General features: G+C 28.3%; 1 protein-coding gene across 21 annotated transcripts in view; it reads right to left on the reverse strand.

The window, feature by feature from the left end:
• LOC129754341 (potassium channel subfamily T member 2) overlaps positions 1-14,723 on the reverse strand; it is a 605,891-nt gene that overhangs the window by 90,227 nt on the left and 500,941 nt on the right. For all 21 annotated transcript variants that reach the window (XM_055750331.1, XM_055750344.1, XM_055750346.1 and 18 more), the window contains 2 exons: positions 4,821-5,045; positions 4,575-4,719 (listed from right to left, as the gene is read on the reverse strand). In XM_055750331.1, coding sequence (XP_055606306.1) covers positions 4,575-4,719; positions 4,821-5,045 — 370 coding nt within the window. The remainder of the gene's footprint in view (positions 1-4,574; positions 4,720-4,820; positions 5,046-14,723) is intronic.

Consider the following 14,723-nt stretch of genomic DNA (forward strand, 5'->3'; position numbering starts at 1 on the left):
TTTGTCATTTTTGTCATTTTTGTCATTTTTGTCATTTTTGTCATTTTTGTCATTTTTGTCATTTTTGTCATTTTTGTCATTTTTGTCATTTTTGTCATTTTTGTCATTTTTGTCATTTTTGTCATTTTTGTCATTTTTGTCATTTTTGTCATTTTTGTCATTTTTGTCATTTTTGTCATTTTTGTCATTTTTGTCATTTTGTCATTTTTGTCATTTTTGTCATTTTTGTCATTTTTGTCATTTTTGTCATTTTTGTCATTTTTGTCATTTTTGTCATTTTTGTCATTTTTGTCATTTTTGTCATTTTTGTCATTTTTGTCATTTTTGTCATTTTTGTCATTTTTGTCATTTTTGTCATTTTTGTCATTTTTGTCATTTTTGTCATTTTTGTCATTTTTGTCATTTTTGTCATTTTTGTCATTTTTGTCATTTTTGTCATTTTTGTCATTTTTGTCATTTTTGTCATTTTTGTCATTTTTGTCATTTTTGTCATTTTTGTCATTTTTGTCATTTTTGTCATTTTTGTCATTTCTGTCATTTTTGTCATTTTTGTCATTTTTGTCATTTTTGTCATTTTTGTCATTTTTGTCATTTTTGTCATTTTTGTCATTTTTGTCATTTCTGTCATTTTTGTCATTTTTGTCATTTTTGTCATTTTTGTCATTTTTGTCATTTTTGTCATTTTTGTCATTTTTGTCATTTTTGTCATTTTTGTCATTTTTGTCATTTTTGTCATTTTTGTCATTTTTGTCATTTTTGTCATTTTTGTCATTTTTGTCATTTTTGTCATTTTTGTCATTTTTGTCATTTTTGTCATTTTTGTCATTTTTGTCATTTTTGTCATTTTTGTCATTTTTGTCATTTTTGTCATTTTTGTCATTTTTGTCATTTTTGTCATTTTTGTCATTTTTGTCATTTTTGTCATTTTTGTCATTTTTGTCATTTTTGTCATTTTTGTCATTTTTGTCATTTTTGTCATTTTTGTCATTTTTGTCATTTTTGTCATTTTTGTCATTTTTGTCATTTTTGTCATTTTTGTCATTTTTGTCATTTTTGTCATTTTTGTCATTTTTGTCATTTTTGTCATTTTTGTCATTTTTGTCATTTTTGTCATTTTTGTCATTTTTGTCATTTTTGTCATTTTTGTCATTTTTGTCATTTTTGTCATTTTTGTCATTTTTGTCATTTTTGTCATTTTTGTCATTTTTGTCATTTTTGTCATTTTTGTCATTTTTGTCATTTTTGTCATTTTTGTCATTTTTGTCATTTTTGTCATTTTTGTCATTTTTGTCATTTTTTGTCATTTTTGTCATTTTTTGTCATTTTTGTCATTTTTGTCATTTTTGTCATTTTTGTCATTTTTGTCATTTTTGTCATTTTTGTCATTTTTGTCATTTTTGTCATTTTTGTCATTTTTGTCATTTTTGTCATTTTTGTCATTTTTGTCATTTTTGTCATTTTTGTCATTTTTGTCATTTTTGTCATTTTTGTCATTTTTGTCATTTTTGTCATTTTTGTCATTTTTGTCATTTTTGTCATTTTTGTCATTTTTGTCATTTTTGTCATTTTTGTCATTTTTGTCATTTTTGTCATTTTTGTCATTTTTGTCATTTTTTGTCATTTTTGTCATTTTTGTCATTTTTGTCATTTTTGTCATTTTTGCATTTTTGTCATTTTTGTCATTTTTGTCATTTTTGTCATTTTTGTCATTTTTGTCATTTTTGTCATTTTTGTCATTTTTGTCATTTTTGTCATTTTTGTCATTTTTGTCATTTTTGTCATTTTTGTCATTTTTGTCATTTTTGTCATTTTTGTCATTTTTGTCATTTTTGTCATTTTTGTCATTTTTGTCATTTTTGTCATTTTTGTCATTTTTGTCATTTTTGTCATTTTTGTCATTTTTGTCATTTTTGTCATTTTTTCATTCTAGATTGCAGAATCTAGAATCTATAATCTAGAATCTGGAATCTTGAATCTAGAATCTAAAATCTAGAATCTAGAATTTAGAATCTAGAATCAAGAATCTAGAATCTAGAATCGAGAATTTAGAATTTAGAATCTAGAACTTAGAATCTAGAATCTATAATCTAGAATCTAGAATCTAGAATCTAGAATCTAGAATCTAGAATCGAGAATCTAGAATCTAGAATCGAGAATTTAGAATTAAGAATCTAGAACTGAGAATCTAGAATCTATAATCTAAAATCTAGAATCTAGAATCTAGAATCTAGAATCTAGAATCTAGAATCGAGAATCTAGAATCTAGAATCGAGAATCTAGAATCGAGAATCTAGAATCCAGAACCTTGAATCTAGAATCGAGAATCTAGAACCTTTAATCTAGATTCTAAATTCTAGATTCTTGATTCTAGATTCAAGATTTTTGATTTCGAATTCCAGATTCTAGATTCTTGATTCTAGATTTTAAAAATTAGATTCGAGATTCTTAATTTCAGATTCTAGATTCAAGATTATAGATTCAAGATTCAAGATTTTCTAGAATTTTATCCAAGATTCTTGATTCTGGATTCTAGATTCTAGATTTTCGATTCTAAATTCTAGATTCTAGATTCTAGATTCTAGAATCTAGATTCTTGATTCTAGATTCTAGATTCTAGATTCTTGATTCTAGATTCTAGATTTTAGATTCTAGATTCTGGATTCTAGATTCTAGATTTAATATTCTAGATTCTAGATTCAAGATTATATATTCTTGTTTGTAGAGTCTAGATTCTGGATTCTAGATTCTAGATTGTAGATTCTAGATTTAAGATTCTAGATTCCAGATTCTAGATTCTAGATTCTAGAATCTAGAATCTAGAATCTACAATCTAGAATCTAGAATCCAGAATCTATACTCTAAAAACAAGAATGTATAATCTTTAATCTAGAATTTAGAATCTAGAATCTAGAATCTAGAATCCAGAATCTAGAATCTTGAATTGAAAAACTAGAATCTGGAACCTTGAATCTAGTATCTATAATGTAGAACTTAGGTCAAGAATATGGAATCTTGAATCTGGAATCTAGACTCTTAAATTTTGAATTCAGAATCTCAAATCAAAAATTTTAAATCTAGAATTGTGAATCTTTTATCTAGAATCTAGAATCTAGAATCTACAATCTAGAATCTAGAATCCAGAATCTAGACTCTAAAAACAAGAATGTATAATCTTGAATCTAGAATTTAGAATCTAGAATCTAGAATCTAGAATCCAGAATCTAGAATCTTGAATTGAAAAACTAGAATCTGGAACCTTGAATCTAGTATCTATAATGTAGAATCTAGGTCAAGAATATGGAATCTTGAATCTGGAATCTAGACTCTTAAATTTTGAATTCAGAATCTCAAATCAAAAATTTTAAATCTAGAATTGTGAATCTTTTATCTAGAATTTGGAATCTAGAATCAAGAATCGGTTATCGATTATCTAGAATAGAGAATCCAGAATTCAGATTTTAGGATCTAGAATGAAGAATCTAGAATTTAGAATCTAGAATTTAACGTCTAGAATATAGAATCTTGGACATAGAATCTTGAATCAAGATGTAAGAATCTAGAGTTTAGAATCTCCAATCTAGAATCTCATATCTTGAATCAAGAATCCAGAATTAATAATCTTGAATTTTAATATTAAAAATTTAGAATCAAAAATCTAGAATCTTGAATATTTTTCTTGAATATAGAATCTAGAATCTGCGGTATGAAATCCTGAATTTTGACATTTGTATCTCAGATTTAGAGCCTGGAAAAGTAGATCGAAAAATTTGATTGTGTCCTGTTTTGTTCTCCACAATTATTAAGCCTTATTAAACCTATTAAAATTCCTGAAAGTTGTATTTTGTGCAAACTTAATGTATCGAATGTTCAGTTAAGTGAAATTATATATGGTAGCGTGATTAGATGTTACGTTTGACTTTATTTGATGGTTTTTCACTTCCCTGCTAGTGGTTGTTTGAGAAAAATAAAGATCCCATTCGATTTTGACAAAGATTTTTTTTTAAATAACATCCCCCAATATATTCAACATCTTCAGGACCTGTTTCGACAAACCTAATATGACAAACATCATAACTTTGTTGGAACGTTCTTGATTGTTCGTAAAATATAAGAATGAAATATAAAGTTCTCAAAAATGACGAAAAAAATACAAAAATTACAAAATTTAAAAACAAATACAAACATAAGAAAAAAAAACATATTTAAAAAGATATAAAATGGCAAACAAAATCTGATTGATAAAACAATCATTCTAAACATAACCGTTTGATTCTGGCACGATTTAATTTTATCAACACCAAATTTTCGAGCGCGTTTTTAAAAACGAAAGGAGTATGTACATATATGGGTAATTAAAAAGATTCCCAATTTGAAATGTTTTAATGTAATGAATATGTATATGCTTCTTTAGAAATCATGTTTTGTTAACCTCATCCATCGCTCCATTCACCAACTTCAGTACGTAAAAGTTTAGCCGAGTCTTAATATTAAACACCACCTGTTTTAAAATGATATTACATCCTAACCTAAACCAGAACATTAAAAAACTTGGTAGAATTTGTTCAAAAACTTACGCAATTTTCTCGGACGGAGCCCGCCAGGGAACGTCGTCGTCCAGCTCGTCATCACTTTCGTTATCCTCACCGTCCTCCCCGGATATACTGAACGAAGAGGACGTAAACATATCCGGAACCGGCAGGATCGATGGTCTTCTGCTTCCTGTTAATTTTGGTTTTCGGCAAAATAACATCAAATCCAATCATAATTGTTAGTTGCTGAGTGGCATAATTCCTACAAATTTTCTAACTTCTAGAACTTACCCCTTCGTTGATTCAAGATGTCCGGACTCAGCAGGTTCGGGTTGTTGTTGCTCGGAATCTCCAGATGGTTGGCTGTGCTGATGGCCGGAGGTCCCAGCGTCGATTGGGTTGTGGCCGTCGCGGGTGTCGAAGCCGCCGCCGCCTCCTTCAGGTTCGTCTTGGAATCGGACACCGTGATGGCGTTAGCGGTGCTTCCTGAATTTAGCGCAGATTCCGGGTACGTGGCTGCAAGTGGATTTGAGGAAACGAATTTGAGGTTAGGTTTGGGCTTGAATTAGTAACGAGGGCGGAAAATGTTAAAATGTTAGCATTCACGAAGGAAGAAAACTACTAATTATATATTACTTTAACGATTTCCTATCTAATATTGAGGTGAATAACGTCTGAACGAGGTGAATAAATGTTAAAGGGTTTTAATCTGGGTTTGACTTTTAGGTCCCGTTGGAAGTTTTGAGAAGTATTAATACGGTGTACAAGAAATAAAAAAGAAGAAAATTGCAAGTGAAATACGAAGTACCTTTTTTTTAACCAAAATGTCAACCAACTTGGATTGTAAGTTTATCCCTACGATAAATAAAATTGGAAAACGAGATGGTCCGACAAATGCAGATTACCATCATAAAGGATTTCTCTAGACAAACGTTCTCAAATGTCAGCAACCGAGAGCTGGGTTTAAAATCTGATTATTTCGCATTAGTTTCAATCAAAATGAACGGAGCAGCTAAAAGCATGAGCCTGTCACGGTGCTTAGGTTTTATTGGTACCCATTAAGGGATGAGAAGCACCTTGACTGAGATTTTCTGAGCTTAAAAGGTCCAGTTGGTAGAAATGTTCAAAGTTTAACTTTACAAACTGTTATTTCTTCATAATTTTCATACACTACAGTTAAAAATATATCAACAATCAATACAATTTTTGAATTTGGATGAGTAATGTGTCATTATTTCACGATTCTTAAGAATCTCAATTCAGAGATTCACTAAGACACGTCTGTCATTCACAAAAGTAGATCGATGACTGACTTTGTTTTGTATGTTTTGACTAGTGTTCCAGAAAAATAACAAACGTTGCCATAGGAATTTATTTTCATTAATATATCTTCAGTGTTGCCGAATACAATCATTGTTTTATTTTATTTTTATTAAATTTGACTTTTTTCCTGCATTTCCTTCATCTCATCCTTACATTCTTTCTCACCTCTATTCTCGAGAGAAATTTTTATTTACAGACTTACGTTTTTCTTTTAAACTAAATTTTGTTTTTCAAATGTCCATCATTTCAATTCTGCAATCCTACATTACAAACAATCAGCTGAAGCTGGCCTTAAAACTGCGCTTCCTAAGCCAATTTCATCTTTTTCCACTGGAAGACCAAACCACAACAAACAATCTATTCTCTACACTTCCTTCCAATACAAAAATCTTAGAAACAAATGGAATTGAATTAGAAACTTCCATGGAGGAAATCACATCTTATGGGTGCTTCATAATTGCCTTTGCAATGCACAGTGCGGTGACTAGAAAATGGTCAAAAATTAACCCCACCCCAACCCCAAATTACAAAAATTACAAAAATTACAAAAATTACAAAAATTACAAAAATTACAAAAATTACAAAAATTACAAAAATTACAAAAATTACAAAAATTACAAAAATTACAAAAATTACAAAAATGACAAAAATGACGCGCGAAGTTATGATGTGCAACTTTGCAGAAGAAAGTGTCTAGCTATGACTTATCGTTTCAAAGTAATTCAAATTTCACCGTGGAAAAAAGTCACAATTTTCAAATTTTTGCTAAGAATTGCTCTATATTATGATGTTGATGAGTTTCGAGCAATCTAAGAACCAAATAAACTCCTGAAATCAAACTTTTTCATCCTTTTATCGATCCTTCAACCAGCAGAAACAACCATGACTAGTTTTTAGATTTAAAACTACTTTAAAACCACTTTAAAACCATTAATATTACGCCATATCCAATCTAAACTAGAGGTGATAGACAAAACCTGACAAAAAATCAAGTTTGGGAAGCAAAAACCTTCCAAAGTAAGTTTTTTTTAACATTGGCCGTGTTTAAATTTTTCCATCCACAACAGAAAAATCCAGCTTCAGATTTTAAGTAGAAAATGCTTATGAATCAGAAAATTTGGTTATTTCAACTCCATCTGATTAGGAATCATCATTAAAGAATAGTATTAACTATAGGAAATTACCTTATCCATTATTTTATATTTTTTTAAATAATTATTGTTATTATTATTTAAAAAAATTACACAAAAAATTGGTAATAATGTGTTCATAAAGAAAAAAAAACTATTATGACATTTTTCACAAATCATTTGTTGCAAATTGTATACTTGTACATTTATTCCAATTCAAATTGAATTAAAAATCTAGTGTGACAGGACAGCTATGAATTTAAGAAAAATAATCAAGGAGAAACAAGTGCCAAAAGCTTTAAACCTATCTGAATCTGATTTTGAAAGAAATTCAAGAATCGAAACTAGAATTCACTGTTACATGACTATATTTCCGAAACACGATTCAGTTAAATAAAATATTAGAGTTTTACTATCCGTTTTGAATTTAAAGATACTATTTTGAAATACTTTCTCAAATGTTTGTTCTTTGCAAAATGAGAATCATTGAAATTTTGGTGTGAGCACTTTACGGATATGAAAAAGCTGTGAAAAAATAATTTAAGATAACTTGACGATTTTCATCAAGAAGATCATAAAGTGATAAATTTAAAAATTATCAACATTTTCTCGCATTGATGATATTCTGAGACGCAGGTTGTTTTACAAAAAATGTATGTAAGGATATAAAAATAAGAGTAATGATGAACTTATTCAAAAATTTTCACTTATTGCAGTAGACTGAGTCGATTTTGGGTCATTTTTGAATTTCTCAAACCCTGGGGTCTAAAAAGCTTCGTCTTGGTCCAAAACTCATCCATGATTTTTTGCAAAACTTTTAAGTAACGTTTACATGAGTAAATTTGAACTTTTAGGTTTGTATGGGAAAATTGAATATTTTGTACTGAAAAATCAACATCATTTTTGTTTCGTCTGTGGAACCAGGCCAGCTGATAGATTTTGTGCCAATTTATAAAATTCCTAAAGGAAATTTTCCGCTAAAGAGTTTTGTCGAAGACCGTAACTTCGTATCTTATTAGGAAAAAAAGTTATTAGCTGTAGAACAAGGGTATGTCTTTTCGCATTGATTAACAACAAATTCAATTGACATCAATGCAGGGTGCCTAGCGAGGTATTGCGAGACTACTTTTCATGCAATACTTCGCGAGACTCAAGCAGTGATGTCAATTGGGTTTGTTGTTAATCAATGCGAAAAGACATACCCTTGTTCTACAGCTATTAACTTTTTTTTCCTAATAATATACGAGGTTACGGTCTTCGACAAAGTTGTTCAGCGGAAACTTTTATTTAGGAATTTTATAAATTGGCACAAAATCCATAAGCAGGCTTGGTTCCACAGAAAAAAACAAAAATGATGTTGATTTTTCAGTACAAAATATTCAATTTTCCCATACAAACCTAAAAGTTCAAATTTACTCATGTAAACGTAACGTGAAAATTCTACAAAAAATCATGGATGAGTTTTGGACCAAAACAAAGCTTTTTAGACCCCAGGGTTTGAGAAATTCAAAAATGACCCCAAATCGACTCAGTCTATTATTGCAGTTCGCAGCAAATATTGTAAACTAATTTTCAACTGAAAAACCATAACTGAAATTCTCAACAAGCCTCAGAAGCCTATTCTTACTTTGAAAGTTGTGTATCGATATGAAACTTTCAAATTATAATATCGATTGAAAAAGATAATTGGAAATCTAATCTGACTCGATTATCCGGGGACTTCCGATTGATTCGCAAATTGACCAGACTCGCTCACAGTTAACCCTTTGTGGTGTTCATTTATTTTTAATTTCTAGTTTAAGCTAGGCTTCGTATAATTTTTGGCCACCCATGCTAAAGGGTTATGATTATTTTTCTGCAATATGTCATTTGGAAGCGCACTATTTATAGTCACGTGTTGAATGGGTGGTGCGTTTGAATGAGTTCAAAATATGGTGGGGAAGGGCTGAAGATAGTGTTCCCTTAAAATCGATCGATAGCTCAACCAACTGCTGCATTGCTGTGAATTCCAACGTTCAGGTGTAGTTTTGCCGGTGATAAAGTGCCCTCTATATTAATCACGATAAGTGGAGCCCCGGTTTTCGTGTGAAGTTGAGTGAGGCATATTTGGCCTCAATTCAAACAAAACCCATGTCAAACCGTAATCGAACTACACATATGGGTTCGGGGAGCTTTGACAGGTCTTAAACTTTCTCGGTAAAGGTGATTTATGGGTGAAATATTTGTTTGTCTTCAACAACATTTACCTATACTTAGTGTATTTTTCGATCGTCTTAACTCATTTAATCAATTTCAAACACTCCCGCTAAATGATTTAAAACTTGATGCTTCTCTTCGTGTAAAATTGCTAGAGAACAAAACTTTTGTTGGCTGATATGGTTATATGATTTTGATTTTTAAGGTTTAACTCGACAAAGAAAAAAAATGCCAAGATTAGCAAAACATAACATAACATCCACGTTTTAATCTCTTAATTTCATCGTTCAACTGCTGTCTTCTGAAAATTTCCTCAGCAAATTCCAAGAAAAAGCCAAAACGGACGCATTTTAACTGCCAAAAGATAACTTCTTTTTTTCCCGTCTTCTCTTCATCTGAACATCGAACGGATCGAATCGATTTGCCAAACTCAACTGAACTCAATCAATTATTCATAAAGCTTTTCCCTGGATCCCTGAATTTGAAGAAGAAAATTGGCAGACCGGATGTGGAAAACAAACCCCGGCCAAGAGGATGGGGGGATGCAAGTTTCGATGCTTTGCCACTTCCTTCCTTCCGGCTAGTCGACTGAATTGAGTTTTACGACCATGACTGACTTTACTTGCCCAAACTGATGCTGGCAGTCGAATTTTGACCCACATTTGAGTGCACTGGAAAGCGTCAGCATCCGCAAATTGAGCGGCGAACGATGGATGGTAAATATTTGTCAGTTTGGCAGAATGCTAATTAGCAACGTTGCAGCGTTTCGCGAAATTTAAAAGACAATAGTTACCAGAACCCAGTTGACGAGTAAATGTCGATAAATGGCAAAACGACAATGTAGTTGACTTTCGATTATTCGGCGAAATTTGAATTGTGCTTTTTTCGACATAAAATTTCAACATTTGAAAAAAATCACTTCATAACATATTCAACAATATGGACTACTTCAATACCAATTTTATGATAATTTTGTAACTTTTATGTAAAAATTAAGCTACCATTTTGTGAAAATTTTGTTACAATTTTTTGACAATTTTGGGATAGTTTTGTGATAATTTTGTGAAAGATTGGTGACTATTTTGTGACAATTTGGTGAAAATTTTGTGACAATTTTGTGACATTTTAGTGACAATTTTGTGACAATGTTATGACAATGTTATGAAAATTTTGTGAGAATTTTGTGGAAATTTTGTCACAATCCTGTAATTATTTTGTTAAAATTTTGAAACAAATTCTTACAATTTTGTGACCATTTTGTGACAATTTTGTGACAATTTTGTGACAATTTTGTGAAAATTTTGTGAAAATTTTGTGACAATTTTGTGACAAATTGTGACAATTTCGGGGATATTTTGTGTCAATTTTGTGACGGTTGAGTGACAATTTTATGACAAATCTGTGTCAGTTTTGTGACAATTTTGTAAGAGTTTTGTGGAAATCTTTTAAAATTATGTGGCAATTTTGTGACAATTTTGTGACAATTTTGTGACAATTTTTTTTGCGAAATTTAAAAGACAATAGTTATCAGAACACAGTTAACGAGTAGATGTCGATGAATGGCAAAGCGACAATGTAGCTGACTTTCGATTATTCGGCGAAATTTGAATTGTGCTTTTTTCGACATAAAGTTTCAACATTTAAAAAAATCACTTCATAACACATTCAACAATATGGACAACTTCAGCAGTTGATTTAAAATCAAAGCGATACCAATCAATCAAACCAACCAATTTTATGACAATTTTGTAACAATTTTGTAAAAATTAAGTTACGATTTTGAGATAATTTTGTGATAATTTGGTGACAATTTTGTGACAATTTGGTGAAAATTTTGTGTCACTTTTGTGACAATTTTGTGACAATTTTATGACAATTTTATGACAATTTTATGACAATTTTATGACAATTTTATGACAATTTTATGACAATTTTGTGACATTTTTGTGAAATTTTTGTGATAATTTGGTGACAATTTTATGACAATTTTGTCACAATTCTGTAATAATTTTTTCAAATTTTCAAACAATATTGTGACAAATTCTTACAATTATGTGACAATTTTGTGATAACTTTTCATCAAATTTTGTGACATATTTGTGACAATTTTGTATCCATTTTGTGCACAGTTTTGTGACAATTTTGTAACAATTTTGTGACAATTTTGTGAAAATTTTGTGACAATTTTGTGACAAATTGTGACAATTTCGGGGATATTTTGTGTCAATTTTGTCACAATTATGTGACGATTGAGAGACAATTTTATGACAAATCTGTGTCAGTTTTGTGACAATTTTGTAAGAGTTTTGTGGATTTTTTTTTTAAATTATGTGACAATTTTGAGACAATTTTGTAATAATTTTTTGAATATTTTGTGACAATTTTGTGACAATTTTGTGACAATTTTGAGACAATTTTGTGACAATTTTGTGACAATTTTATAACAATTTAATGACAGTTTTGTGACAATTTTGTGACAATTTTGTGACAATTTTGTGAGAATTTTGTGACAATTTTGTGACAATTTTGACAATTTTGACAATTTTGACAATTTTGACAATTTTGACAATTTTGACAATTTTGACAATTTTGACAATTTTGACAATTTTGACAATTTTGACAATTTTGACAATTTTGACAATTTTGATAATTTTGTCAATTTTGACAATTTTGACAATTTTGACAATTTTGACAATTTTGACAATTTTGACAATTTTGACAATTTTGACAATTTTGACAATTTTGACAATTTTGACAATTTTGACAATTTTGACAATTTTGACAATTTTGACAATTTTGACAATTTTGACAATTTTGACAATTTTTGACAATTTTGACAATTTTGACAATTTTGATAATTTTGACAATTTTGATAATTTTAACAATTTTGACAATTTTGACAATTCTGACAATTCTGACAATTTTGACAATTTTGTCAATTTTGACAATTTTGACAATTTTGACAATTTTGACAATTTTGACAATTTTGACAATTTTGACAATTTTGACAATTTTGACAATTTTGACAATTTTGACAATTTTGACAATTTCGACAATTTTGACAATTTTGACAATTTTGACAACTTTGACAATTTTGACAATTTTGACAATTTTAACAATTTTGACAATTTTGACAATTTTAACAATTTTGACAATTTTGACAGTTTTGACAATTTTGACAATTTTTAAAATTTTGACAATTTTTACAATTTTGACAATTTTGACAATTTTGACAATTTTGACAATTTCGACAATTTTGACAATTTTGACAATTTTGACAATTTTGACAATTTTGACAATTTTGACAATTTTGACAATTTTGACAATTTTGACAATTTTGACAATTTTGACAATTTTGACAATTTTGACAATTTTGACAATTTTGACAATTTTGACAATTTTGACAATTTTGTCAATTTTGACAATTTTGACAATTTTGACAATCGTGACAATTTTGACAATTTTGACAGTTTTGACAATTTTGTCAATTTTGACAATTTTGACAATTTTGACAATTTTGACAATTTTGACAATTTTGACAATTTTGACAATTTTGACAATTTTGACAATTTTGACAATTTTGACAATTTTGACAATTTTGACAATTTTGACAATTTTGACAATTTTGACAATTTTGACAATTTTGACAATTTTGACAATTTTGACAATTTTGACAATTTTGACAATTTTGACAATTTTGACAATTTTGACAATTTTGACAATTTTGACAATTTTGACAATTTTGACAATTTTGACAATTTTGACAATTTTGACAATTTTGACAATTTTGACAATTTTGACAATTTTGACAATTTTGAAAATTTTGACAATTTTGACAATTTTGACAATTTTGACAAATTTAAAAATTTTAACAATTTTGTCAATTTTGACAATTTTGACAATTTTGACATTTTTGACAATTTTGACAATTTTGACAATTTTGACAATTTTGACAATTTTGAGAATTTTGACAATTTTGACAATTTTGACAATTTTGACAATTTTGTAACAATTTTGTTACAATTTTGACAATTTTGTAAAAATGAAAATACAATTTTGTGACAATTTTATTACAAGTTTTTGACAATTTTGGGATAATTTTGTGGCAATTTCGTGACAATTTGGTAAAAACTTTATGACAATTTTGTGAAAATTTTATGACAATTTTGTGACAATTTTGTGACAATTTTGTGACAATTTTGTGACAATTTTGTGACAATTTTGTAAAAATTTTTTGACAATTTTGAGACAATTTTGTGACAATTCTGTAATAATTTTGTGAAAACTTTTAAAACAATATTGTGAAAAATTCTTACAATTTCGTGACAATTTTGTGACAACTTATCAACAAATTTTGAGACATATTTGTGACAATTCTATAAAAATTTTGTGACAATTTATTGACAAATTTGTGACAATTTTTTGATAATTTTGTGATAATTTTGTGACAATTTTGCCAATTTAAACAATTTTGTTAATTTTAACAATTTTGACAATTTTGACAATTTTGTCAATTTTGACAATTTTGACAATTTTGACAATTTTGACAATTTTGACAAATTTAACAATTTTAACAATTTTGTCAATTTTGACAATTTTGACAATTTTGACAATTTTGACAATTTTGACAATTTTGTTACAATTTTGTAAAAATGAAAATACAATTTTGTGACAATTTTATTACAAGTTTTTGACAATTTTGACAATTTTGACAATTTTGACAATTTTGACAATTTTGACAATTTTGACAATTTTGACAATTTTGACAATTTTGACAATTTTGACAATTTTGACAATTTTGACAATTTTGACAATTTTGACAATTTTGACAATTTTGACAATTTCGACAATTTTGACAATTTTGACAATTTTGACAATTTTGACAATTTTGACAATTTTGACAATTTTGACAATTTTGACAATTTTGACAATTTTGACAATTTTGACAATTTTGACAATTTTGACAATTTTGACAATTTTGACAATTTTGACAATTTTGACAATTTTGACAATTTTGACAATTTTGACAATTTTGACAATTTTGACAATTCTGACAATTTTGACAGTTTTGACAGTTTTGACAATTTTGACAATTTTGACAATTTTGACAATTTTGACAATTTTGACAATTTTGACAATTTTCAACAATTTTGACAAATTTTGAAAATTTTTAACAATTTTTAACAGTTTTGACAATTTTGACAATTTTGACAATTTTGACAATTTTGACAATTTTGACAATTTTGACAATTTTGACAATTTTGACAATTTTGACAATTTTGACAATTTTGACAATTTTGACAATTTTGACAATTTTGACAATTTTGACAATTTTGACAATTTTGACAATTTTGACAATTTCGACAATTTTGACAATTTTGACAATTTTGACAATTTTGACAATTTTGACAATTTTGACAATTTTGACAATTTTGACAATTTTGACAATTTTGACAATTTTGACAATTTTGACAATTTTGACAGTTTTGACAATTTTGACAATTTTGACAATTTTGACAATTTTGACAATTTTGACAATTTTGAC

The sequence above is a fragment of the Uranotaenia lowii genome, chromosome 3, assembly GCF_029784155.1.
Source record: "Uranotaenia lowii strain MFRU-FL chromosome 3, ASM2978415v1, whole genome shotgun sequence".
Taxonomy (NCBI): domain Eukaryota; kingdom Metazoa; phylum Arthropoda; class Insecta; order Diptera; family Culicidae; genus Uranotaenia; species Uranotaenia lowii.